At 39.1% G+C, this 26,575-nt stretch overlaps 2 protein-coding genes across 6 annotated transcripts in view; one reads left to right on the top strand and one right to left on the bottom strand.

The window, feature by feature from the left end:
* mapk8ip3 (mitogen-activated protein kinase 8 interacting protein 3) overlaps nt 1–26,575 on the bottom strand; it is a gene marked incomplete in the record, with an annotated part of 1,049,817 nt that overhangs the window by 843,151 nt on the left and 180,091 nt on the right.
* cacna1ia (calcium voltage-gated channel subunit alpha1 Ia) overlaps nt 1–26,575 on the top strand; it is a 79,601-nt gene that overhangs the window by 17,822 nt on the left and 35,204 nt on the right. For all 5 annotated transcript variants that reach the window (XM_037978656.1, XM_037978655.1, XM_037978653.1 and 2 more), the window contains exons 5-18: nt 3,444–3,792; nt 3,887–3,979; nt 9,949–10,273; nt 10,594–10,985; nt 17,931–18,082; nt 18,546–18,731; nt 18,989–19,106; nt 19,227–19,382; nt 19,693–19,783; nt 21,105–21,259; nt 21,477–22,160; nt 22,691–22,791; nt 24,418–24,541; nt 24,720–24,788. In XM_037978656.1, the coding sequence (XP_037834584.1) occupies nt 3,444–3,792; nt 3,887–3,979; nt 9,949–10,273; nt 10,594–10,985; nt 17,931–18,082; nt 18,546–18,731; nt 18,989–19,106; nt 19,227–19,382; nt 19,693–19,783; nt 21,105–21,259; nt 21,477–22,160; nt 22,691–22,791; nt 24,418–24,541; nt 24,720–24,788 (2,995 nt within the window). The remainder of the gene's footprint in view (nt 1–3,443; nt 3,793–3,886; nt 3,980–9,948; nt 10,274–10,593; nt 10,986–17,930; nt 18,083–18,545; nt 18,732–18,988; nt 19,107–19,226; nt 19,383–19,692; nt 19,784–21,104; nt 21,260–21,476; nt 22,161–22,690; nt 22,792–24,417; nt 24,542–24,719; nt 24,789–26,575) is intronic.

The following is a 26,575-nucleotide window of genomic DNA, read 5'->3' as shown; positions in this document are numbered from 1 at the left end:
ACCAACGTGGATTCCAACCATCTTAAACCAACTCTTACAAATGTTAATTTATAAACTTTTATGTCACCATCAGTTTTGCATTTCATGTTTATTCTGGCAGAAGCATCATGGTATTTCTGCTGTAAGTCTACATCTGAAATGCTACAGTGAGCTGCTGCTGCAGCTATTGCAAATAATAGAATACTATGTAAAAAAACACAATGCAAAATTGCAGGTGATGTAAAGGTTTTTTTTTAAGTGTTTACATGAAACACTATGACATTTTTCAGGATGGTAAGAATCCACTTTGACCTTGGCCCAGCAGGGACTAGCTGTTGGCTTGACAGTCCTGTCAGTATTAAACTCTGTTTCATCAAAAGGATGCCATTCACATTCACAGCTATCTATAACAGATAAGATGTTAAATGTTTACACCCTTTCCACAGAACCCACTGCAAAAGACCTGAGCTATATATTTAATGATTTATATTCCTTAATGTTTGGACTCAGCTTTATGATAAAATCTATTCCAGCTACTTCCTGGAACTCACACTCTCATTCAGATCCATGTGTTTCTAGTGTGTGTGTGTTCATCTCACAGGGAATTGAGAGTTGCTTATTATTTAAAGTATTAATGAAGTTCAGATGTTATTTCAAAATTATTGTATTGTATTGTCATGGGGCTGGAGTGTTTCATTAGAAAGGTGTGTTAGTGCTTGAGGACTATTATGCTAAGTAAAGGGCATTACGTTTGAGAGGTTATAATGGAGCGGGAAAGTGCTGCTGTCAAGTGCAGCATTCATTTTACAATTTTATGCCCTCCCACTTCCTTTTTTCTTGATTAATTTTAATCAGTCTCCACCTCGTACCATGGTTTTTTTTTTTCTTATAACAAGTGTCTGATAAGTTTACCAACATTTTTATGTTTAAGAAGTCCTATGGAATCCTATGACTGTGGCAAAGAGTGTCATTTAAAAAAGACAGCATCATGATAGATGATACAGTTTGCATCCTATCCACTTTTAAGTCACTCGCAAACTCAAATCTAAGTTAAAAACAATCTCCATCATGTGTCTCTGAGCACCTCATTGTCCCACATTTTGTTTGAAAGTAGCTTTTTTCCTACACGATTGCTTCTGTGCATCCCTTCATCTCACTCTCCATTGACAGGTGTGTTCACAGTGTGGTGCCAGGTTGGGCCGTGCCATGCTGTGCAATGCCAAGTCATCTGCAGGGGGGGCAACAACCTTCATTCATGCTCTGCTACTCTTTCTGTTTTTCCTTCTTTTTGGTCCAGGATGTTATCCTTATTTCCTTCTAACACGGCTAGTAAAGGATCGTGTTAAAATACATTTTTCTGTTTTACGTTCACCTGTGTTTTGTGTCACCTATCATGCTGGGATAAATCTACCATAGTGTTTACTTAGCTCAGCCTTGTTGTGTTGCAATATAATAAACAATTAGCAACCTACACATAATAGGATGGGTTTCTGCACAAGATGAAAACTGTTAATACCGATAATGAGACTGAAGTTGTTGTGTATCTGAGCGTTGAGTGTGAATGCAAAGCATTGAGTTTGAGTATTCATCTTGTTTTAATTGCCAGTGACATCTGCTTGAAAGTAGAATTATATCAAAATAAATGAGCAAAAAGGAGAAAAGAGCGCAAAGAAGAAAAATCCTAAAGCGTGCAATAAAGTAAAGTGGTTACTAGAAGCACAGATAGAAAAAAAAAGGCAAGTGAAGGAAATAAAAAAGCCCATTTGATGAAAACACTTTAGCCCAATGTTGTTTTCAGTGTATCATGCCAGAGATGTACATGAGTGGACGAGGATAATTGCTGTAATACTTAAGGAATCATCTCACTAAGCTGCAACTGTTGGAGACTTGTTGACGACTTGAAGATTGTGAGAAAACATCAAAAGTTGCATTTGCAGTCTCTTTGAATTCTTAGTCTTTGAACAAGTTGCAAAACTGTATTTGAGGCCACACACATTGTTTCAGTGCTCACCTCCACCCACATCATATCCACCTCGACCTGCTTTGTACCCACCCTGGCAGTCGCTACAACTCAGTGACTATTTTAAGAAAAAACTTGTCACAAATTTTTTGATCACGTTCATAACTCAAGAGACAAGACTGAGAGCCTCTGTGACTCATGCAAGGAGATTGAGAACCTTTGCAAATGTTAAATATTTCAGTCTCCCTCGAGAATCACAGCCCCGGTGGAAGAATATATTTAGTCCGCTTTTTCCTAGTAAGTCTCTGTTGTTTATAGAAAAAAGTACAAAAAAACAAGTTTAACATTTAAAAAGTCACCTAAGTCAAAACACAGCTGAACTGAAAAACAGATCGTTCAATGAGCAGCTGCTGTACGTCAAATGATACTAATTTGTTTATTCAGTAATGGATCGGCTGATCAAAAGGGCGTTTTGTTGTGTTCCACAAACCTTTTGTAGGAGCATATTTAAGGTAACAGAATTGTTAACATGCATCACCCCTCCCTTCATAGAAAGCTGCGAGAATGGCGTGAGCATTAAGTGTAAATTATTAGGCTGTACAGAACATGTCAGTGTTCATTGCAGATTTTCCCCCCTGGCATGACTTCTCGGCACTCATTAAAACCCCACATCTCAGAAACATCCTGCAGCAGAGAAACTGATGTACTGTGATTATCTTTGCCCATCAGAGTCCGAGTCAAATGAGGTCCATGACTTCAACGGGGCACCAGCACTGAGCTGTCTTTGCTTCAAATGACAGAACTCCCTTGTTATTCATGCTCAGTATAGACCAGACCAATTATTTGCTCAGAAGGCCTTCGAACACACTGTACTGCACCAGATAGCTTTATAATGAATCTCTGCAATGAAAATTGTGGCGTATTAGAAATCCCATCACATACTGTATATATGAGTTAGGTCTCTCTTGGATCAAGGTGAAAATAGTGATGATATTATTATATATATTTTTTTTCATGGCAGGACGTGACTTTATCAGCCCCCCATCCCAGCCTCTCATGAAGGACTTAGTAGCTTTTAAAACTGGAAAAACTCAATGCATTTTTCATTTTTATGTTCGTGTACACAAAAAGGAAAAAAGTTAAATCCTCAAACAACATCTAGACTTTATGTCATGAACTGCCCTGAAAATGTGTTTGTGTAAAAAAAAAAAAAAAAAAAAAAAAAAAAAAAAAGAATATACTGGCATGTCTGAGTGAGAGTGAGATGGGAAAGTGAGACATCCAGTCCTTGTACTTTTCAGGATCATTTTCACTTTCTTTATTATTTATAATACTTTAGGGGTTTTGCTCAGATGAAAGCACTATGTCAGCCTTCTCCCATCCATTTTTCCTTCTTACTCTTTGCTGAGGTCTTCATAAAACCCTCAGAACACGTCAATTACCATTTTGAACATATGCATTTTACTCTAAAACCATTTAATGTATCGCCTTATCCCTTTCCCAGCCCTTCAGGTATGACCCTGCCGGCCCCGTATTACCGACCAGAGGAAGACGATGAGCGCCCCTTCATTTGCTCCCTCGCTTCGGATAACGGCATCATGTCGTGTTCTGACGTGCCAGCAAGACGTGAAGGAGGACGCATATGTTGTCTGGACAAAGAAGATGCTCTGCACAGACAGGCTCTGGGTCTGAGCCCTGAGCCTCTGGCGAATGGCAGTGGTGCCGGTGAGGCGCTAGGTCTGTGCATCAACTGGAACCAGTATTACACTCGGTGCCACACTGGAAATACGAACCCTCACAAAGGGGCCATCAACTTCGACAACATTGTTTACGCCTGGATCGTCATTTTTCAGGTTTGAGCCAACTGCGTGTGATAACATCTTAGAATAAATTGTGACAGAAATCCTTTGGACAAATTTGTGACGATGCCATGGTCCTTTCTCTTAGGTGATTACCTTAGAGGGCTGGGTTGAGATCATGTATTACGTGATGGACGCCCATTCCTTCTACAACTTCATCTACTTCATCTTACTCATCATCGTGAGTAAAACTAATACTTTACTCAGCTTTCCTGCCAATTCATTCAGTGTGGTTCAACATTAAACACAAAGTGGATTATAATAGGCAGTTATATAAAAAGTTTTTGATGAAATGTCCAATACATGTAGCCTCCAGAGATTTTTTTCTATTCCTTGGTTTGTTAAAAATATGTATTGAGTTCTGAAATGTTGACAGGTCGTTAAAAATCAAAAGTACCTTAAAAGAGTCTTCATAATCTATCTATAATTTATTACCTTTTGGAATCACCCTAATTCAAGATGGCCACCACAGCTGATCGACATTACCCAATACAAAAATGGTTATAACCCAGTCCATTTTACAGACACTGGGCTCAGATCTGGTGTGGTAGTAGCTGAGAGTCATCAAGTTGCTTGATATTGTTGCCTAAAACCTTGGCATGGAAGATGGCAGGCAAAAAGCATTCCTTTCAAGGAATGCTGCTTTCATTTTATTCTGCCTTCATGTGCTTGTGGCTGACTGCAAACAGAATTCAGTCTTTCTTTGTAACAAAATAAATACAAATAAAGGTCCATGTGTTGCACTTTTCTACCAACAGATGGACACTAAAACAAACAGAGATTCTGCTGTGAAATTAAAAGTTTGAAATTTAGATCAAAAAGAGAAGAGATGAGAAGGACTGTAAGGATGTGGTAAACAGCAATGCAAGTGAGGGGAAAGAAATAAAAATCAAGTAAGATGATGATAAAAAATAATCATCTCAATTTAAACTGATGAATTAAATTGATTTTTTTTTTTTTTTTGCTTGCTGGAATAGAAGGTTTCAGATTCAGACCACTCCCCTGTTGCTGAAGTAATTCTTATTCATCAAGATAAAAGTTATAAATAGAATTCAGCTTTTGGGAGATTTGACCTGAGCTTGGACTCACCAGTTCAAGTACGTTTGGGTAAAAACAGATGACACGGTGTCAAATTATAGCCTCATCAGTCTTGCCTGAATTATCCAACCCCAGTAATCACAGTCTCATGAGGATTGGCCAGCCCTGAACTGTAATTACACACCCATCAGATGATCTCACTCTCAGAACTGATCCAAAGTCAGATTTTACGTTATAACAGAGCAGCAGTAATTTGGATATAAGATCAGAACAGTGCCAAAATCTTTTAAGCCGAAAGCCACAGAGCTCAAAGGCTCTGCAACTCTTCCAGAGGAAACACGGCGCTTCTATAGAGCCACAGATGATTTATACCTTGGCCTTGCAGTCGCATCTGTTTGACAGAAATGTGCTGGCTCTTTTGAGCTGCAAGACTCCAGGATTCTTGGCAATTTATTGTCAGGAGTGAACGCCATGGAGGGGTTGAGGAGTTTTCACTTATTTTTATGAGCACCTGTGGAGTTGAGTCACCTTGACCACTCTCATTCTTTTCCTTTGTTGTCTTTTCACTACATATATCTTAAGAAAAATCACTTGTTCTCTGTCTAATGGTGTGTACAGTATTGTGGGTTTCCAACATATACACGGGCCAGTTTAAGCCTAAGCAAAAACAAAATTTTATAGTATTCTTGTATTCATAAAAATATTATTAAGCAGCAATGTGTTACATGATGTTACAAATACTACAACAATATTAAAACTACAGCTAAAAATGCTCAAAAGTAAAAGTGAGAACTCATTTGAGAACAGAATTGAGTAAGTTTAATCATTGCAGGGATGAGCTAAATGCTCAATTCCTACAAAATAAAACAGAATTAATTCATATTCATGGTTCAGTATTTCAGAATTCTGAAGTACTTTCACGGCTTCATAATTAAGTACATTCAGTACTTATTTTTTCAGAAAAAGGTCTTGAGAGAAAAGTTGTTAAACGTCGGTTGATAATATATGTGTTAATTACCTTACACAGCATCATCCTCTTATGCAGTTCTTTAAATGAATGCTTCTTCTTCTGTTCTTTGTGCCTATTTACAACATGTCCTATCACGGCTGAATTCTTAAAAAAATGCTCTCATTGTCACAGTTTATCTGTCTTAATTCCCAGAAACCAAAGAAAGTCTGAAATTTTGACTGAAATGAAGCCTATTAAAGCTTCATATTTATTTATGGTAAATTTCAAAGCACTGTACTAGCTTGATGCTTGATAAAATCTCATATGAGGACAGCATCATCTGACAAAGTCTCCACTCATAAATTAAACACCATGTTTGCGCTGTGTTTTTGGCACTGCTTACCTACACAGCAGTCAGAGAGAAAATGCAATATTACTGAGTGTTTTAAAGTGTTTCTCCAGGCTGCTTCGAAACAGTTTCTTCATCTCTGCCGTGCCTGGATGGTTAAGTCTGGATGCACTCTGTGGTTTTAGCCTGCTCCCACTAGGTGCGTAGCACACAAATCAGCTTTCAGCTTTCAGGGATAAATCATGAGCCTTTGGTTTTTATTATGTTTAAAGAAAGAGGGGAAAGGAATGCATTTTATATGTTCCTCCAAAGATAGGAATACCTACACAGATGTGTGTGTAAAAGCCAGCATTAACTTAAAAAAACAGGTGGTGCTTTCATCTTGCAGATGTGAAATCTTTTAAGGTTTGCCTTCTACGGAAGCCAAGACACGGCTGTATTTTTTGGTGCCCAGAAAACTCCCAAACATCGAACAGTGAATTTTTCAATATGAGGGGAAAGTTTTAACGGTGAGCCATCAAACAGCGCCCACTGACAGCTTGCACCAGCCAGTAGGAAAAGAGGAGGGTTATTCCATGCTGCGCCCGTCTGCAGAGAATCCTGCATTTTCTGTCTCTGACAACTTATATCAAGAAAGCTTGTGGTGCAGGAGTGGTGCAGTGGAAATATCTAAATGGCTTTAAAACCGTGACAGTTTTAGACCATAGTAAAACTCGAATCAAGTAACCAGCCCATGCTTAAGCTTTAAGAGATACTTCAGATCTTTTTAAAGTAGGGTTGTGTAGAAAGGTTATGAACAGTTAATATCCTACCTGTTGTAGAAAGCTCTTTGAATGACTTCCATTTGGAAAAAAAAAAGAGTTTAAATTTGACCTGATTGACGCTGTTAAGATCAAAATGATTTAAAATTACTTCATAGCGTTTTTCATGAATTTACAACTGTACATTTACAGTTTTCTGAATTTTTTTTTAGTTTTTTTTTTTCTGCAAGGGCAAAAAGTGGCAGGAGCAGCTAGCTTTAGCTATTCACTTCATAGATTTCTGCTCGATTAATCATGCAATGTGAAATTGAAGGTGGTGTAAAGACTAAAGGTCTTTAAGCAGTGTCAAAAGGTAAAAACGCAATAAAAGTATTAATTTTTCAAAGTTGGCTGAGATTTTGTCCGAGCTCGGTTTGGTGTAGACCATCAGGCTGAACTCTGAAGGCTCTCTTTAAAGATTTTGGTTTGAGTCACTTGTGTGTGAACCATGAAAGAGAGGGGAGGAATGGACTTAAAAACATCCCACAATGCTCCCAGCTATAAGAAAAATAACTAAAAGATACCAAACCATGACTCTGGAATTCCTTTGAGTTCTCAGGAAATTGCCTTAAATGATGCAAAACGGGCTTTTGAACGGTCCCGTCTAAGTTACAGCACAGAGTATCCTTTAAAGCCTGGGAAATTCTGAGACAGTAAGAAGTTTGACATCTATTACGTCAAACACAGAGTCTCTCTGTTTGATACTTGATACACTGGCAAGTGTGCAACCTACAGTAAGTGGCACAATGAAGATTGTGACTCAATAAAAGTAAGTGTCTGGAAACTAAGTGCCACTAAAAGGACAATTATTAGGAAGTTCCATGTGTCTGTGTCGGTTTCAGAACGGAAATTAGACACCAATATCTGTGACAGCTGCAGCAATGAAGCCCATATACGCAATCTGCTGAAAGCTGGGCTTGGCATCTTAATTTGTGTACAATCTGTGTGTGTGTTTACGTGTGTGTGCATGTGTTGATGTGTGCTTGCGTATTTGCCTGCATGCATAATGCGCTGATCATCCGATGATGTGATATTTGACTGCCCCCTCTGATTATGCGTAAAGCTGTCTGCTGATCAGAATCGCAGAGTAGACATTCACACAGATGCAAGCCTGGAGGGAAATCAAAGCCTCACACACCTGCAGACCTGCTTTGACCCACACGCCACAGATGGGCATCTCTCCTCCCTCAACCTCCTTTCTATATTTTTTTGCTTCTTTTTTTTTTTTCTCCCTCCTTATAAATGTCTCTGGGTTGCCTATTTTCGCCTTCACCTCGACCTACATCTTTGATCACCGTGGATGAAAGTCTAAAGGTAGAAGGGTATTAGGTTTGGAGTTTTGCATCTGTGCATCGTTTATGGAGCTTGAATATATTTTCCTCTCTATATGTTTTTGATAAGAGTCTATATAAGTTCCCGAAGCAGAAAGAAACAATTTCAGATTGTAATGGACAGGCTGACACCATGCTAAACATTTCTCTTCATCCAGCAGTTAGCTGTTTTTAGTTGTACTACATTAGTCAGTATTGATCTAATCATTGTTCTGTAACCTGCTCAGATTAATCCAATAAAAGCCAATTTAGCAGTCCTATCATAAGCACTGCTCAAAAGAAAGTGCTAAATAACTTGTGGATGCTGACACCCAAAGAAGTACTTGCTAAAAAACAGTTCAGATCTTCTAAAGTGAGATTCTGTGGAAAGGTTATGAACAATTATTGTCTTACCTGTTGCGGATAGTTCTTTAAACGGCCTGTTTGGAGAAATAGAGTTGTGTTTTCTGATAGGATTGATGAGCTAACAGCTAGTTGAAGCAGGGCCCAGACCAAAGTGGACTGCCAATCCAAAACACACTAGTCTTGCAAACTCTGCTTTATCCATTTCTACACCACTGTCAGCTTTATATTGCATAGTTTGTCTTCATAAAATCCTGTGGTTATTTGAGAGCACGATTGCAGCAGCTAGCTGTGGCGCTTCTGGTGCAGCACATCCAGCCGTAACATCTGAATATTTCTGCCTAAATAACTGTGTAATGTGAAATTGATGGTGGTGTAAGGGGTTTCCAAAATAGCTTTTTAATGAACTGCTGTGAAAGTTTTGAGATTGAAGTGGTTTTAAGATCCACTTTGGTTTGCTCCACCACCATCCCCATCCTCCACACCCTACTAGCCATTGGCTCATCACCACAGTCAGAATTAAGCTTCGTTTCTTATAACTGAGGTGGTTCAAACAGCTATCTATAGCAGGTAAGATACTATTTATTCATAACCTTTCCACTAACCTCGTAAAAAAAATCTGAATTAGTTTGAAATGTTTTGTACTGATCTAATTTAGTTAGATTCTGTGTTACATAATGCCATTTTTTGAAGAGCAGTTGGCATCACAAAGGGCTTTAAAAAAACAGCATTACTTCACCAAAAACGGCCTTCTCTATAGAGGAATGTGTTCATTTGTTATCCATTCTTTGGCCCATAGAAGTAATTGTTCTAATGTAGTTACTCAATGATTTTATGATAGCACTGGTTAGTTTGTATTGTCTGCAAATGTTTCAACAAATCAGACGCTTTGCAACTGTTACCATTTTACTGAAATAATTAATGAGCTTTGAAAGACTCAGCAAGTACCTAAATCCTGAGAAGTATTATCAGTTTTCACACGTTACTGTTTATTTTGAGAGTCATGGAATTTAAAATAAAGAGAAAGAAAGCCAGGCGCTGAACTGTGCTTTGGGCATGTGCCGTCTCTGTCTTTCTGCTCCAATCAGCCTTGGTTTGGTGGGAGGCCAGACCTTGGAAACCTTTAGCATGTGTGCTGTATTTCTCATGGGGGATCGACACACATTATTGGAATCAGCAAGTGTGCGAGCTTGTTGTACAAACAAGTGTTTATGTGCCACTGGAAAAATTTGAATTCTTCACCTATTTCATGTTTCTTAAACAAGCAACATCTGCTTTAGCCACAGGGTAATTGTTCAAACAGGCTTGATATTGTTTGTTTCTTTATGTCCTTTGTTGCAGATTGGCTCATTCTTCATGATCAACCTGTGCCTGGTGGTTATTGCCACCCAGTTCTCAGAGACCAAACAGCGGGAACACCAGCTGATGCAGGAGCAGAGGGCGCAGTGCCTGTCCTCCTCCACCCTGGCCAGCATGACTGAGCCAGGAGATTGTTACGAAGAGATCTTCCAGCTTGTCTGCCATGTCCTTCGCAAGGCGAAGAGGAGGTCAGCAGCTCTCTACTACACTCTGAGGGGCAAGCCCCCTCCGGCTAGTGGAGGCAGGGGGAACAGGCGAGGAGGGGGGAATGTGAACGGAGAGCAGCATCATTTCAGGCAACCAAAATGTGAGTAGGAATCGCTTCTTTATGTAATATGTAGCAGTTCTAGTTCACAGAGCTGTGGAAATGGCTGAACTGAATAAACTGTCACTTTTAGACGGTGATGTTCACACAGTGCTAGATGTAAAACTAAATAGAAATTGATTGGACCCCCTACTGCTTCACACTTCAAGGATTTTAAAATGACATTTTTAGAAAGGCGTTTTAAGCTTTTGCAACAATTGTACCCTTTATTTTCCTAACTAATTTAAATATACAGTATATATATATATATATGGTTTGAAAACTAAATGACATGCATGTTTCTGTTTCCGTTTCCCCTGCAGCAATCAAATGTCCACACCACAGCAAACAGGACCACAGCTCACAGACACAAACCAACTCCATCAGTCTGTCTGTCCCCGAGAACCCAGAGGACTGCCCTATCTGCGCGTTGTCTTTGAAGGAAGGTGCCAGGACTGCGGGAGATTCAACAAACGGCGAAGAAAGTGAAGGGGATGCCGTGAAGGAAACAGACAAAGAGGAGGACCACTTAGGGGAGAAGGAAAACAGGGAGAGGAAGAAGAAGAGGAGGACATGCTTTGGAAGTTGTAAGGCCCTTTGGACTGATATGAGGAGGAAACTTTGGGGCATTGTGGAGAGCAAGTACTTCAGCAGGGGCATCATGATCGCTATTCTTATTAACACCATCAGCATGGGCATCGAGCACCATAACCAGGTAAGATACTAAATATACACACACAAACATGCACACATCAACTTTACACTTTAAACTGTAGTTATTTGGATATGTTTAAATGCTTCTCATTGAAGGTATGCTTTCATTTAATTGGTGTGAGTTTGCTTATTTGTTAACTGTTTTATCCAGGTGATATATTGATTGATTGATTGATCATTTGTATATTGAAACAAAAGTCTAAAGAAATCGAAGAACACCTCTTTGTGTTTTTAGGTGTTTAATCAGACAATAAAAGGCAAGGTGATATTCAGAAATTAAAAAACAAACTTTAATTGATTATAATATGACAAAAAAGAACATTTGTGTGACATATCATGCCATGTCTTTTTTTTTTAATTTAGCAAATGGTGTGAATGTCCTTGTAAATTCTCCCCAAAGGTCAAATCATGTGCAGCTCAGAAAATTGCATAAAACCCAAGAGCTACAGCTCAGACTCTCACAAGCCTTTTGTGACAGTACAGTTAGTACAAGACTTAACAAGTATGTCTTGTTTTGAAGGGTTGGTTGGAGAAAGCCTCTTTTCCTACTCCAAAGTTGCATCTGAAAAAGCCACCAAAACATTATGTACTAGATTTATAAGATCAAAGTAAATATTCTTCAACGAACAGCATATCAACACACAATGACCTCAAAGTAAGAATCAAGCAGAGTGTTAGAGGGTTGGTGATCTAGGCTCATTTTACAGCCACTACAAACAAGTTTATATCTGTCATTGATTCAGCCATATACTCCTCTGTATGTTAAAATATTTTAGAGTCAAATGTACAGTCATCTGTCTTACAGCTGAAGCTTGTCTTAAAAAACTGTGGCTCATGGAATGAGAAAATGATGCCAAGTCAACAACAAAATGACCAAAAACAATGAACTCAGCTTTTGTGATGGTCCAAAGTCTGAGCTAAATTTCTCCACAGCAAGAGACTGATAAGTCCATATAGAAGACGATCATTTGAAGTTATTGCCACTACAGGTAGTTATAAAACATAATAAATCAATGAGTGGCCTTTTATTATGACCAGCCTAAGGCACACTTGTGTAATAGTCATGGTGTCTAATCAGCGTCTTGATATGCCACATCTGTGAGGTGGATGGATTGTCTCGGCAAAGGACAAGTGTTCACTTACACAGATTAACACAAATTTGTTAACAATTTTTGAGAAAAAGGCCTATTTTGTACATTGAAAAAATCTTACATTTTTGTGCTCCGCTTGTGAAAAATTGCAGCAAAAACAAAAGTGTTGCGTTTTTTTTTTTGTTCAGTATCTGTTCATATGAGCTAAACTTTAAAACTTAGAGCAGCTCAGTAAACCTTCATATTGTGGTCATTCTTTGCTCACTTTGTTTGTGCTCCCAAAGACGACTGCCCCAAAGTGCCTGATTATAAATCCATGATAATACATGAATCATTGTCTAATGCTTTAACTTTTTTATCAACTTGTTTTTTCTTAATGAACAATACAACTTTAGATTGTTTGTTTTTTATGGCCTGTAGGCCTCACTGATCTGAGCGCATGCAACTCCTTTTTTAGTAAAAAAAAAAAAAAAAATACATTATTATTATTTTGATATCAACAAGTTTACAGATAAAACGTGTTATTTATGTGTAAAAACCTATCAAGGACATTTGTTTTTTTTGTGTGTTTCTGTGTGTTCCTGTGTGTGCACTTCAGGGTTCTGTTGACTTCTGTTGATGTCAGTTTCACACCGAATGTCTGAATGTCTCAGTCAGTCATTTCTGTGGGTTGGTCAGTTCTAAACGGGAACCACAGAGGTGCAACAAAGTTAAATAAGACCCAAAATTTCATAAAAAGCATCTTAAGTCATTTTGTCTGTTCAGATAAGTTCTTTGGACAAAGTCATGAAATCTCATCACTGCAAATCACATCAAAGGAAATACCTTTTTTTTATTTTCAGAGAGAAAACTACTAAAAGGTCAAATTTGATCAAAACACAATAGGAGGGTTAAGAAATTAAAAAAACTAATTTCAATATAATTGCTGAATATTACAATCACAAAACAATTTGCGATGAATCCACTTTTTCTGCACTTTCTCTTTCTGTTCTGTCATCACAACACTCATCTCGACCTCTATCTTCTAAACTGGCTGTGTGCACCAGGGGAGGTTAAAGTTCATTGAATTGGTCCTTTGAAATATTGATATTGCACATGTTGATGTTGCACTGGCGATACATTTTTGATATACTGCAGGGATGACACATTTTTATTGTGTTTTGCAGGCCTTGAAAGAAATGTATAGTACTTTTTTATGGTGATTGTATGTGCAGTGCTGCTTTGCTGATGCAAATAGTGTTGTGATATGCACACTGTATATTCAATTTTTGACCCCTTATGTTTGGTTTCATTGGAGTCTGCCTTTGTATTTGAGACAACACAGTTATTTATTTGTGCACTTACTCTGAAAGCTGTGAACCAGCAGAGATACTGATTGTTTTGGAACATTGCAGTCAATTAGATTGGCATACAGTGTCAACAGAGTGTGTTGGCGGGATCGTTTCTCTNCCCCCCCCCCTTCTCACTCCAACAAATCAACATGAAAGAAATATTATAATGGCAGATGAAATTCACACAGATGAGCGTGGGAGTGGAGCATCCGTGCCACACGGTTTCCTGACAGAGGTATAAACATTTAGCCTAACAGCAGATGAAACAGAGCTGGCTTTTTAACACCGGCCAGGCTCCTCAGAAGCAGACGAGGCAGGTGTCTGTGAATGCGAGTGGGAGATGCCTGCCAGGAACTCACATTCAAGCAGAAATGTTTTTTTGTCCAGCCTACGTGAGCCCAAACAAAATCATTTTTTTAGACTTGTGCTAATGCACCAACAGGAACACATGCAGGCAAAGACTCACAAGCTGTTACATAAGACAGCTCATTTCCCCTTCATTTCCCTCCCTCAGAATATGCCATTCTTTTCTTTTTAGCTGTTCCCTTCCTTTCTAATTTTGTTTCTGCCTCACTTCCTTTATTTCCTCCATTAAACCTCTTTATGCACCTTATAGTTCGCAAATCCCCCCTCATCCTTTTGTTCCTCATTGTCTTCCTTCCTTCCATCCTTCCTGTCTTACCCCAAGTGTCTCATCCTCTCTTCTCCGATTCTTTTTTTTTTTTTACCTTCCTCATTTTTTCCCCCCTCCTGCTGCCTCCCCACTTCTCCCTCTGTCATCCACCCCCTCACTCTCTGACAGTGTACAGAGTAGTTGCTTTCTCTTTCTCTCATCTCCAAAGTCTCTAAAAATAAACGAAGGGCTGTTGGGGAGGGAAGTTGGGGAGGGAAGTTGGGTGGGGGGTACAAGTGAGCAGAGTGGGATCCGAGGTGCAAGGCAGACGGCGGTTACACAACACTTTTTACATTGATTCCTTGTGTTTTACTGCGTTTAAATGAGCGTGCATGACGGAGTAGGCATGTACAGTATGTGGAAAACACATCTTGCCATATGTGAGTACACTGGCTTCATTTTTGTTTCTTTTGGGCCTTATTTCTGCCAAAGGTTCTACAGAATAAAAGACAGGATTAATAAAAGCATGTGATATTGTTCTACAAAAAGAAAACTACTTGTTTCAAAAAAATATTTGTGAGAACAGTGAGATTTCAACTTAAAAATGTATGTTAGTTTCCATAGGTACACTATAAAACATCTTGTAAAGTAGAGCAAAATACTAGTCATAAAAACTAATCTTTTACTGCTATCATGTAGGAAATTTAAAATGATTTAGTTATTGCCTGAAGATAATATTGTCTGTTTGTATGTGTTTGTCTGTAGCTTGAGCAAAATATCTATGGAACCAGTGGACAGATTTAAGGAAACTTTTAAAAACTAATTACTGGATTGTACATTTACAGCTGATTAACTTTTGGAGTCAACATCATCCCTGTCTGTCTGTTAGCAAAATATATCATAAACCACTGGACAAATTTATTGAAACGTTCAGAAAGTAATTTAATGAATGTAAATGTACAAATGATTAGCTTTTGGAGTTACCGCAAATCAATATGGCCACCAGTTTATCGTGACCGTGTCATCATTAAGTGTTAAACACGCTAATAAAGTGCCTGAATGAGAGAAAACAGAAAATCCTAAATGGTGTCAAAGACAAAATGGGCCGCAGTTGTTCTGTGAAAATCAGCCAGGATCCGAATGTTCTTCTGTATTTTTCACGTGTGCTTCATGTCTTGCCATCGCCACCTAGTGGTGCGGCTTGACAATTTTTTTTAGCATTTTTTTAGCATTTTTTTTTACATGCATGCTTTTTTTTATCAATTGATTTATTTATTTCATTTTTAAAAAAAATCTGCAACAGTGTATTCAGGACCTGGAAATGGATGTCAAACTTACATGTGCTTATCTTTTTAAGGTGGTAAATCTCACCCATCCCACAACCCTCCTGTATTCATGCATCTCTGATTTAGTGTTATAGCACGTAGAAAATGTACATTACACATATGTGCTGTTATTGTTTAAGTGAATGCATAAACAGCACCAGATGTGAATATAGCTGCAATTTTATGTACACTACACTGCAGCTAATTACAGAGAATCAACTTACAAGACTTTGTTTTTTCCTCACTTCTGCTGGACCGCTCCTGAACAGCTTTAATAATTCATTAAGTCAGAGAACAAGCTTCCTATATGCTGAGCTACAGGAGGTCATTCAGTCATATTGAAGCAACATCATGCTGAGTATGCATGTCTAAAACACAACAGGAGGAGAAAACTTCTGTTGTACGACTGAACGTAAGATTTTCAGGGGATGGAAAGTTCAGGAACAAGTAAAATGTAACATGGGGAGAAGATGGTGAAAGTATAAGAGGATAGCCACAGATGAGGAGGGAGAGGTAATGGGGCAAGAAGAAGGAACACACAGAAGAGGCAGAAAGACTGAGGAGGGAGTAATGGTGGTATTTTGTCTGAATTAAACTGTGATGTCAACGGTTGTGATAGCTTTGTCAATAGCAATAAATCTGCCGTCCTCTGTTTGTGCTTTAGGATTAGTTGTGGACATATATCAAGGTTAGAGCAGGTGTAATGGAATAAAGTTTGAGTTGTTATGTTTGTTTACATTCAAGTCCACATTTTATACTGCAGCTCGTCCGGCGTTCATATCAGTGGATCTTTAAATGAGGAATGAATGAACTAATCATCTTTATCACATGCTGCCAAAAAGTGTGTGCCTGTGTGTGCATGGGTGTGTGTTTGTGTGTTCTTGTTTATCTCTTGTATGAGCAAAATATCATGAATTTTATAGATACTGAGCTGGAATTTGGTGTGGTAGTAGTTTGGAGTGATTCCCAACACAAACACGTTGCTCAACATCTTTGCTTAAAACTTTGGCATGAGCTCTTGGAGTCAGCCCTGTCTGTCTGTAAAATATCTCAATGATATTTATTGAAACCCTCTGAAAGTAATCATTGCATCTACAACTGAATAACTTTTAGAGTCAACCCAATTCAAGGTGTTCTGCTTAATTGATCTTAGACAACACAAAAAAGGCTATAATTCAGTCAATTATACAGATACTGAGATAAAATTTGATGTGGTAGTAGCTGAGAGTCATATACAACACATATATTGAGGGCTAACAGATTGCATGGGATGTCACAATATTGCAGGAGTTTATTCAAAACTTTATTTTTAAGATTTGACCAAAATGGCTATAAATCTATTCTCAATCTAAAATAAAAAAAGAAAACTGTGGCAGGAAAGGTTGTGGGTGTTATGCATTCCCTAAAGGCTTTTAAAAATGTCTACGCTGTATCTACCACTGCCTTTTAAGATAAAACAATATAGCCAAATTCGAGCTTCCTTCTGAGATTTAGATTGTTTCATGAATGTGTTTTTCTCCCAAAACTTTTTTTTTTGTTTTCTCATCTCTCCTCTTTTTACATTATCCACTGTCTCTTCTTCCTTTCTTTCTGCTTCATCCACTCTCTTCCTTTCCTGCTCTTCTTCCTCTGATCGACGGGAGGATATTGACTGGGAAGAGATGGGTCAGCCTGATAATGAGACTCTGAAAGAGAGAGAAAAAAGGGGGGGCTGGAGAACTGAGGGAATGGAGATAGATTGGAGGCGAAAGCGGATTAGGGGAGGGGAGGGCTGAAAATGTGGGGTGTTTTTTTTTTTTTTCACTGACATGGTTTGCTAACTTTGGCAGGGCTGGCTGGCTATTTCTCTGCTGGCTTTGAAAGTGAAACTCACAGGGGGGCATCAGTGAAAGCATCTGATCCATATTGTGCAAACACAACATTCAGTCATACACAAAGCACACTTGAATAAAGTGAATTTTGTCATGCACAAGCACATACAAAATGAAGATAAGCCCAGAATGGACTTGTGTGTGTGTGTGTGTGTGTGTGTGTGTGTGTGTGTGTGTGTGTGTGTGTGTATTTGTGTTAAAGCTACTTATGCAATGCAGATCATATATGTATGCAGTTTGATGCCAAGTCCCAGATAGCAGGCTCCTCTGTTCTCCCTGTGTTTCATATGCAGCAGAAATAATGAACACGCTCCTCTTACCCGTTTCTTTTTATTTTTGCTGATGTGAGTTTGTCTTTTGCATACAAAATGTGTGAGAAAACATTCCTATTTCCAGGTAGAGGTGAGTTTTTCTTTCATGTAACTGACAGTTTGAGAGGCTCCTCTTTGAGCTCAGATGGAGAAATGTGATGCATACACAATTGGGTTTTTTTTTATTGATTTTATTTTTTTCCCACGGTGGATCTATTTATAGAACACTGGTTTAGTATCACCTATCATTTAATCTCTTTTCTGTTATCTATCAGGTTTGAACTAGGATTTCTCTTAAACTTACATGTTAAAGTTTGTGAAACTAACTGTCTGTATGGGCTTTCATAACTGAGTGGCTGTTTTGTTTTTCCCCGTTTTATTTAACCACAATCTCCACCTCTCAGCCTGATGAGCTGACCAACGTCCTGGAGATCTGTAACATTGTCTTCACCAGCATGTTCACCCTGGAGATGATCCTTAAGCTCACTGCTTTTGGCTTCTTCGAGTACTTGAGGAACCCGTACAACATCTTCGACGGCATCATTGTCATCATCAGGTCTGTGAATCACCAAAATTGAAATCTTGTCCCTGTGTCCCTTTTGTCCAAACATGTGACAAACGCCTAAATGCTGCACATTTAATGAAGCTCTAACACATAAAAGGAAAGACAAACCATCATGTCCAGAAAAGTTACTTTTTCTTGACGTATTTTCTTGTGAAACTAAAAAAAAACTGAAATGAAAAATATTTTAACTAACTCCAAAGGAAAATTGAAAGTATTGTGGAGTTTTTCACTGATGTTTCTTTTATTCTTATTAAAGAAGTAACAAATGTGCAGCATTGGAACATGCTGAGAAGCTTATTTAACATAAATTGGCCTGCCCTGATGTCTCTTCTTCAGATCATACCAATGTACATTTTTATTCCGCCAATTATTACCACATATCTTTATTATTTCTCCACGTTTTCCTTCCTCTCTTTCTGTCCACATAATTGCCCGTTGGAACACACAACCCCAGCGTGTGTGAGATCATCGGCCAGGCAGATGGCGGTCTGTCAGTGCTGAGGACGTTCAGGCTGTTGAGGGTCATTAAGCTGGTGAGGTTCATGCCGGCGCTGAGACGGCAGCTTGTGGTGCTGATGAAGACGATGGACAACGTGGCCACCTTCTGTATGCTGCTCATGCTCTTTATCTTCATCTTCAGGTAACATGCTGATTTCAGGTGCAGTACAGTGCAGAGAAAATCAATTAGCAAGAGGCTGTAAGGGGAGGGAGGCTGTGATAACAATACACAGAGCAGGAGAAACTTTGCGTTTGTCTTTTTATTTGTGCATAAACTGTTCAGAGGCATTTGCCTATTTCTTTAAAATAAATATGTCTAGTTCCTATATAATTTGTTGTTGCTCTTTTCCTTGTCTGTCATGAATTTAGTGGTGGTTAGAAACAAATCTTTTGTTGCAGCATTCTGGGGATGCACATATTTGGCTGCAAGTTCAGTTTGAAGACGGAGGCAGGAGACACAGTGCCTGACAGGAAGAACTTTGACTCCTTGCTTTGGGCCATCGTCACCGTCTTTCAGGTACTAAAACAAATCCGTTCCACCCACATTCCTCTGGAATATGCTCATGAAGAAAAGTTTGTATATATGCAAAAACAAACAGACGATATGTGCTCCACTTTGTGTGATAATTTGCTCCAGATTCTCACTCAGGAGGACTGGAACATGGTGCTGTACAACGGCATGGCGTCCACCTCTCCCTTCGCTGCTCTCTACTTCGTAGCTCTGATGACATTTGGAAATTACGTGCTCTTTAATTTGCTGGTTGCCATCCTGGTTGAAGGTTTCCAAGCTGAGGTGAGATGTCTTTATCTCTTACCGAGCACAGTTCACATTTTTAATTTTCTAGTAAACCACATTTTAATCTTTTTGTCCGTACACTCACATGCTTTAGAACCGCTTTAACTGGTTGGTGTAGGTGAGACCTGTCCAGTAGATGATTGTGTAATAAAAAGAAAAAGAAAAAAAAAAAGATTGGCAGTTCCTACTTAAATTGTCCAGTAATAGCTCATTATTTTTACACGTTTAACAGTTACTTTTCAGTCTCTGCTTCATTTTCTGTCTCCCTCTCATCCACTTTTTTTTCCCCTCTCTGTCATTTCAACAGGGTGATGCAAACCGCTCTTACTCGGACGATGACAGGTCTTCCTGTAATTTTGACGAGAACGACAAGCAAAAAGACTCCCTGCACCTCTCGGGTATGAAAGCCTCCAACAACTTTGCAGTGTTTATTTAGATTTTTTTTTTTCTCACCTCAGAAATTAGACAACCATTTTTGACAGGATAATGGATGTCCTTTCCAAACAGTGTAAATGGAGTATTTTACAATGACAAACTTGTTGTTTAACTTCTTTTAAACTACTAGTTTTAAAATAGAAATGCTTGTGTAGAGTGTAGAGTTTCGCTCATTAAGAACAAAATATATGCTTATTGCCCGCCATCATGAAATACAGACGATCATAGGGTGTGTGTGTGTGTGTTTGTTTAATTGTTAGCAACACACCTTATGAACCACTGGACAGATTTTAATTACACTCACAGAAAATAATAATTGCATATACATCTACAACAGATTAACTTATGAAGTCAGCCTAATTAAAGATGGCTGCCACAGCTAACTGACCTTAGCAAACACAAAAATGCCTATAATGTGGTCAGTTTTACAGATATTGAGCTAAGATTTGGTGTGATATAAGGTGAGAGACATCCCCACCTATAGAGCTTTGTTTAAAAACTTCACATGCAAGGTAGTGGGCAATATTCATTCCTTTAAGGAAAGCTACTTTTAATGAATTTGAAATTACATATATAAATTTAAACTCTTATCAGTCTTTTTTTTCTGAAGCATCAAAGTCACAGCAAGCCTCATTAAGCACCATTTTCCTAGCTGAAATGTAAGCCCAACACATTTTATTTACTACATACTCGGTGCACCTTTTTCATCTGCTCGTCTCCTCTCATCTCTGCTGACAGAGCAGGAACGAACCCACTAAGAATCGGCCATAGACTCCTGCTGTATGGAGCCGTATTTACCAAGGCATTAGGAAGGCGTCTGATGATGTCTGATCGCAGTTCTCCTCAGTCCAAATGCACCGTTTAAATGTCAGATTGCATGAAAAAAAGCACATTTGAAACATTAAAGTTTATGAAGAGTAGTTCCACCAAAAGATACAGTCAAAAAATGGATAAACCACTGGCAGAGACCCCCTTGTTTCACTATTATGAGTTTCTCTCTGCCTTCTGTAAGGCAATTTATTGTAAATTAAACCTGCCTTTGCCCCTTGGAGGTGGCTATAACATCGTTTTAGGACATTTATTGTGTATAGTGATGGAGTGAGTTCGATTTTCACGGTAGCAACAGAGGAAACACAAACAAAGGGAGGCATGGGGCTTATTTATTACTTCTTACTTTCTTCTTTCTTGCTTTGACAGCTTTTTCTCCACTTTTTCTCCTCACCTACTCTTAACAGCATTGTTCATGTTTTTGCTTGCTTCCCCACCTTTTCCTTCTCTTGGCAGACCCCAAAATTTGTACCCTAACCCCGAATGGGCATCTGGACCCATCTATGTTGCCCGCTGGTCTGTTTCCTGGAGAGAAGTTGACCTTTTCGCTTGGCTCAAGAAAGAATAGTGTAATTTCTCTTGGCAGGGCTGACCTTGAGAAGAGGGCTATGGTAAGTGGAAGGGGCTGGGAGGTCAAAGATTAAATAGGTTAGCTATTAGCAATTGTATGGAATAAACTATGTAAAATAATAGGAAATATGAAAGTGATAGTTCATCACAATACACAGCTCTTTTGATGAACTATTTGATTTTCTATTTTATCTTTTGAAGACCATATTTACGAAATCACAATGAATTTTCGTCAGCTTCAAAGGTTTTCTCTCTCAGTATCCAGGTCGAGGTTACCACAACTGGGGCCGTCCGCTCCACCCCCAGCCTCACCCCTTGTGGGCTCGTCGTTCCAGCTGGAGCAGCCTGGGAGGCCGACCCTGCTCCTCCTCATCTCCTACTGCCAGTCCTGCCTTCACTCCTACGTCCACAAGGCCCTTCTATGGCTACGGCCTCGGGGGTCTTGGACAGGTGGTCGGAGGAAGCCTTCGCATTCGTGGTCCCCGTGCCTCCTCATCCCCTCAGCATCACCACCTCCATCATATCCATCCAGATGAGGAGGAGTCTCTTCTCTCTCCCCCTGCTGTTGCATCCCACTGTCTCCAGCTTCCCCCTCCGAATCTCCACGGATGTTTCGCACCTCGCCGGGACCGCCGAGCCCTCTCGCTGGAGTTCCCCCACGTCCTGCAGGTTCCGGCTGGACCCCAAGATCCACACCACCTGCTGCACCACAGAAAAAAGAGCTTCTCTGGGGGGCTGGTTATCAGCAGCAGTGGTGACCTCGAAAGAGTTCACCAGGACTGCAACGGGAAGACCCCGCTGTCACACTTACAGCTGCCTTTAAGACGGCAGACGCCTCAGACCAGAGGGGAAAACCCTGTCAGCCACCTGATAACTGATGTCTTCCCCCAGGTTAACGCGCGCAACAAGGACAAGGAGGACCTGGATGATGACATTGATTATGTGAGTCACTTTTTGTGTCTTTTTAAGGGAGCTACTTAAAGTCTAATTGCTTTCTGTTTCCTAATGATACACAGTTTCAATTGCACTGATGAAGACAAGTGTCCCTAATACACTGAGAGCATCTTCAAAGATACAAAGAAACACAATCTGGTTTAAGGATTAGCAACATACAAACCACTTGCTCTAAGGTTGAAGAACAAGATTTTTACATAAGTAATAATCTCTTGCTCTCTTGTGTCTGATTTTTTATGTACTTTTGTGTAAATTATATTGCCACTATCACCTGGTCCTTGTATCTTTGTCCTTATCATTGTTTTCGGTGTAAACAGGCCTGTGCATGAACAAAATGAGGTTGATGAGAAAGGACTATTTAGACAAGGGGCGTTAGGTAGGTTACGGATATTAATGTTGGTCCAAGCTGTTGCACTTGCGTAAATAAATATGAAGCACTTTCTTTTGATTTCTGTGTGACTCTACTTAGGTGTGTGCGTGTGTGTCGTCATGTGCTCTGATTTGTGTGTTCCTCGCAGAGTTTGTGCTTCCGCATCCAGAAGATGTTAGAAGCATACAGACCGGACTGGTGCGAGACAAGAGAGGACTGGTCCGTCTTCCTTTTCTCCCCACAGAACAAGTGAGCTGCCATTATCTCTTCAACATGTTCTGCGCTTCGCAGAACTTCCTGGTCACCCATCAGTTCATCAATAACATGATTTAAATTGAATAAAATGGAAACAATTAAAAATATATCTTTATTTATACCAAATAATACCAAAAATACAAAATTCTTTTCTTTTCTTTGTTTTGTTTACCTTTTTAAAATACAACAGTTTTTTTATAACTCAACTACAGTTGGAAAAAAGGCAATAATTAAAAGAATCAAAAACATCCATATCAAAGGTCATTTCTTCTGTCCATGCCACATTTCTTATAAGATACGCCATAAGCTCTATATTTTTCAGTAGATTCATATTACCTAACAAATACAGTAAATGATTTACAGAGCGCTACTGTGATAAATGTCAAACTTTTGTTTTGTTTTTTTTATTCACAAAGCGGGTCAAGAAAATGGATAGATGGATGGATGAACGCGATCCAAAAACTTGAAATGTTTTTTTCACACTCTTCTGTTGATGCTTTTTTACAACAAACAACAAATCATAATAATCTAAACTGTGATCATAAACTTAGTATATCTCTGTGAACCAGCGCAAACAAGTTTTTACCTCTGCATTTATTCATTTTCATGTACGAAGGGCAGAGTTGCCGGCACTACATTAATACATTCATTAGAAGCATTAGTTGTCCACAAAATGAATCTCATCAACACTGTATTAAAAATGGATTACCAGTCAATATCTCCTACCTCGATAATAGAATGGACAGTTTGCCAAGCTTTTGCAAAAATGAAGTTCATTAGAGCATTGATTGTTGTTGCAAAGAATGGGATTTTTTTTAACAGCCACTTTTTCTGTGAAACAGCAAGAGACAGGCTTCAGGGTGCAGATTTTTAATAAGAAAGTCAATTCATCAAGTTACGCATTACATTACAGTGCTGTGTCAAAATCTGCAAGAAGAGGATTAATTAGACACAGTTGAGTATTTTAATAAAAGCCATTTAAACACGTGTTTCATTTAGAATCAAAATAAATTCTCTTCTTGTTGATTCGTTTTCATCTTTGGATTTTTTTTTATTCTTTTCATCCATTCCAATAAACACTTGAATCAAAATATTTAATTGCTTCCTGGCAGCATACCCTGTCACTTGCTTTTTTTTTCTTTCTAATGCATATTCACTGTTTATTCTGGATGTCCCATCTCTTTGTGCCATCAGCCCTCCCTCGTTCTTTTCTTTCATATCCCTCTGTTCTATTCTCCCAGCAGACCGTGGCTCACAGGAGGCATCTGCGAGCGCCGTTCGTGTAATTTGATTTGAATTAGAAGAAATGTAAACAAAGACTTAATTTTCTGAGATGTAAGGAAGCTCCTATCCAAAATCAGGGGAGCTGGCTCCCATTTAGATTGGAAAGATATTGTATTTAAGCACAGTGGGCCCCTCCATGGTCGTCTTATTTAGGTCAATACCAATTGTATCAGTTTTTATGACATGATATGATACACCATAATCAGATACAGATTGATACGATATACAGTGACACATTAAAATACAACACAATACTGTACAAAAAAGCAGTTTCACAATACTTATTGAATTTAAACTTCTCCATGTATTCCTTTTCATTATCTTCTCCCCTGCCAGGTTCAGATTGATGTGCCAGTCCATCATAGCCCATAAGCTGTTTGACTACGTGGTATTGGTCTTCATCTTCTCCAACTGCATCACAGTGGCTCTGGAGAGGCCCAAGATACTGCAGGGCAGCCTGGTAAATCCACCTAAAATGCCTGTCTTTCTGTGAGTTTTTATGCCATAACAGTTTTCTCCGAGGCTATATTCGGCCTTATTATCTAAAAGGTGCAGTAAAGAAGGTTTAAAAGCCCTTATTGGCACATTTTGTGTTTCCGACACTCAGGACTCTCTTCATTTCCATTCTGTTCATGCAGGAACGTGTCTTTCTCACCATCTCCAACTACATCTTTACAGCCATATTTGTGGGCGAGATGACTCTCAAGGTAATGTTTTACAACCTGTCTCTCTATTATTACGGACACAGACCCCACACAGAGTTGTCTTTTTTTTTCTCTCTCTCTTGTTTGTCAGTCTCCTCCCGTCTTATCCAGATTGTATGTCTCTGAACTGACTTTTCTTCTCACAGCTCATCCTCTTCCTGTCTTTTCTTTCTTTTTCTCGGTTCCTTTGGAGAATGGCGTAATTAGGCAATGTCACTAATTAGTGGCTAGTCTAGTTTTAGAGACGTAGTCCAGCACTCTGCCAACCCTCTGTCTCTCTTTCTTCTTTTTTTAAGTCTGTGTGTCAGCTTCTTTAGGGTACCTCTGTTCTCACCATTCCTTTTTCAGACTCCCAGTCTGTTTGTTTCTCCATTCTTTCTCTTTTATCTTTTTTCCCTTCCCTGCTTCCCGCGCCGTCTCTGTTTTCTCTGGGAAAGGCTCTGGCTTAAGTGGGCCATCAATTATGTACTCCTAAAATTAATTATTAACCAATCTCAGTCCGTTAAGGAGCCACAGACTTGTCAGCCCCCTGGCCGAGCAGTACATGTATCCCCTTGTGTCTGAATCTTGTGTATGTCCATAATGTGTGTCGATGTGTTTGCCTGTGCAACGTTAATTTCTCCACAGGATTCTATCTTTGGGTTTAGAGTTGTGTATAAGATGCAGCCAAAATAAACAAACAACACAGCAGGATTGGAGAACTGATCAGCTCTTTTTGGCATCTCCAGGCACATTGTTGCATTTGCAAAATAAAATCAGTTCCTCCAATGTTGCTAATATTTATTATATAGCACAATTCTTCATTTGCTTTCTGCAGAAAATTTAGACATTACAAGAAGCTGTGGATTCAAATTCTTATTTGCAAACTTGAAAAACATGCTGCATGCTCAGTTTACTTTTTATCGTTGAGGGCAGTTAACATTTTGGCGTTCAGACCTTGCATGTTTGCCAAGCACTGATCTTTCAACCAATTGGAGATTTGCTCGCCCCCTCATGGTCCCTTTAAGCTTTACCGAACATTTGGCAAACAACTTCAAATGTCAGTGGCAGATTTTTGCCTAAGCAGGCATAATGCTCCCACTGCTGCTTTGCAAGCCACAGTATCCATCTGTGTGCATGAAAACTACAATGTTGGTACAACTTCCATTCGTCCAGCTATAGTTTTATTTATATTAATAAAGGGAAACATCGTCACTTTATTTTTTTATTTTTTTATGAACCAAAGACGAAGGAATTGGCTTTGGGGTCATAATTACAGCAGGGAACATGATGTGATCTTTTTAAAGTGACAAGTCAGATCTTTAGAAGTGGGGTTAACTGTTGTAATTAGCCCTTTTAATGACCTCAGTTTAAACAAAAACTAATTAGTTCTGACCGAGCTGACGAGCCAACAGCTAATTTGAGTTGCAACAAAATCAATGTGAATTGCTGTCTTCTTTAAACAATTTCAATATCAAAAATTTCCTAACGGTTCATGCAAACGCTATTTTGTCAACCACACCACCATCAGTTTTGCAGTAGATTGGTTATTCTGGAAGAAATACTTTGATATTCCTGCTGGAAGTGACCCAGGCTTAACCAGAAGTTCTACAACCAGCTGATGCTGCTGGTTTTTGCACTTGCCCAGAACCAGAACCAAACGAGGAGAAGCAGCTTTCAGTTTCTATGCACCACAAATTTGGAACAAACTTCCAGAAAACTGTAAAACAGCTGAAACACTGGGTGCCTTTAAATCTCAACTTAAAACCCACCTGTTTAGAGTTGCTTATGGCTAAATTAGGGTTAGAGTG

Source organism: Kryptolebias marmoratus, linkage group LG12 (genome assembly GCF_001649575.2).
Source record: "Kryptolebias marmoratus isolate JLee-2015 linkage group LG12, ASM164957v2, whole genome shotgun sequence".
NCBI lineage: Eukaryota > Metazoa > Chordata > Actinopteri > Cyprinodontiformes > Rivulidae > Kryptolebias > Kryptolebias marmoratus.
The sequence above is the reverse complement of the archived record's forward strand: the minus strand, read 5'-3'. Positions and strand labels throughout refer to the sequence as shown.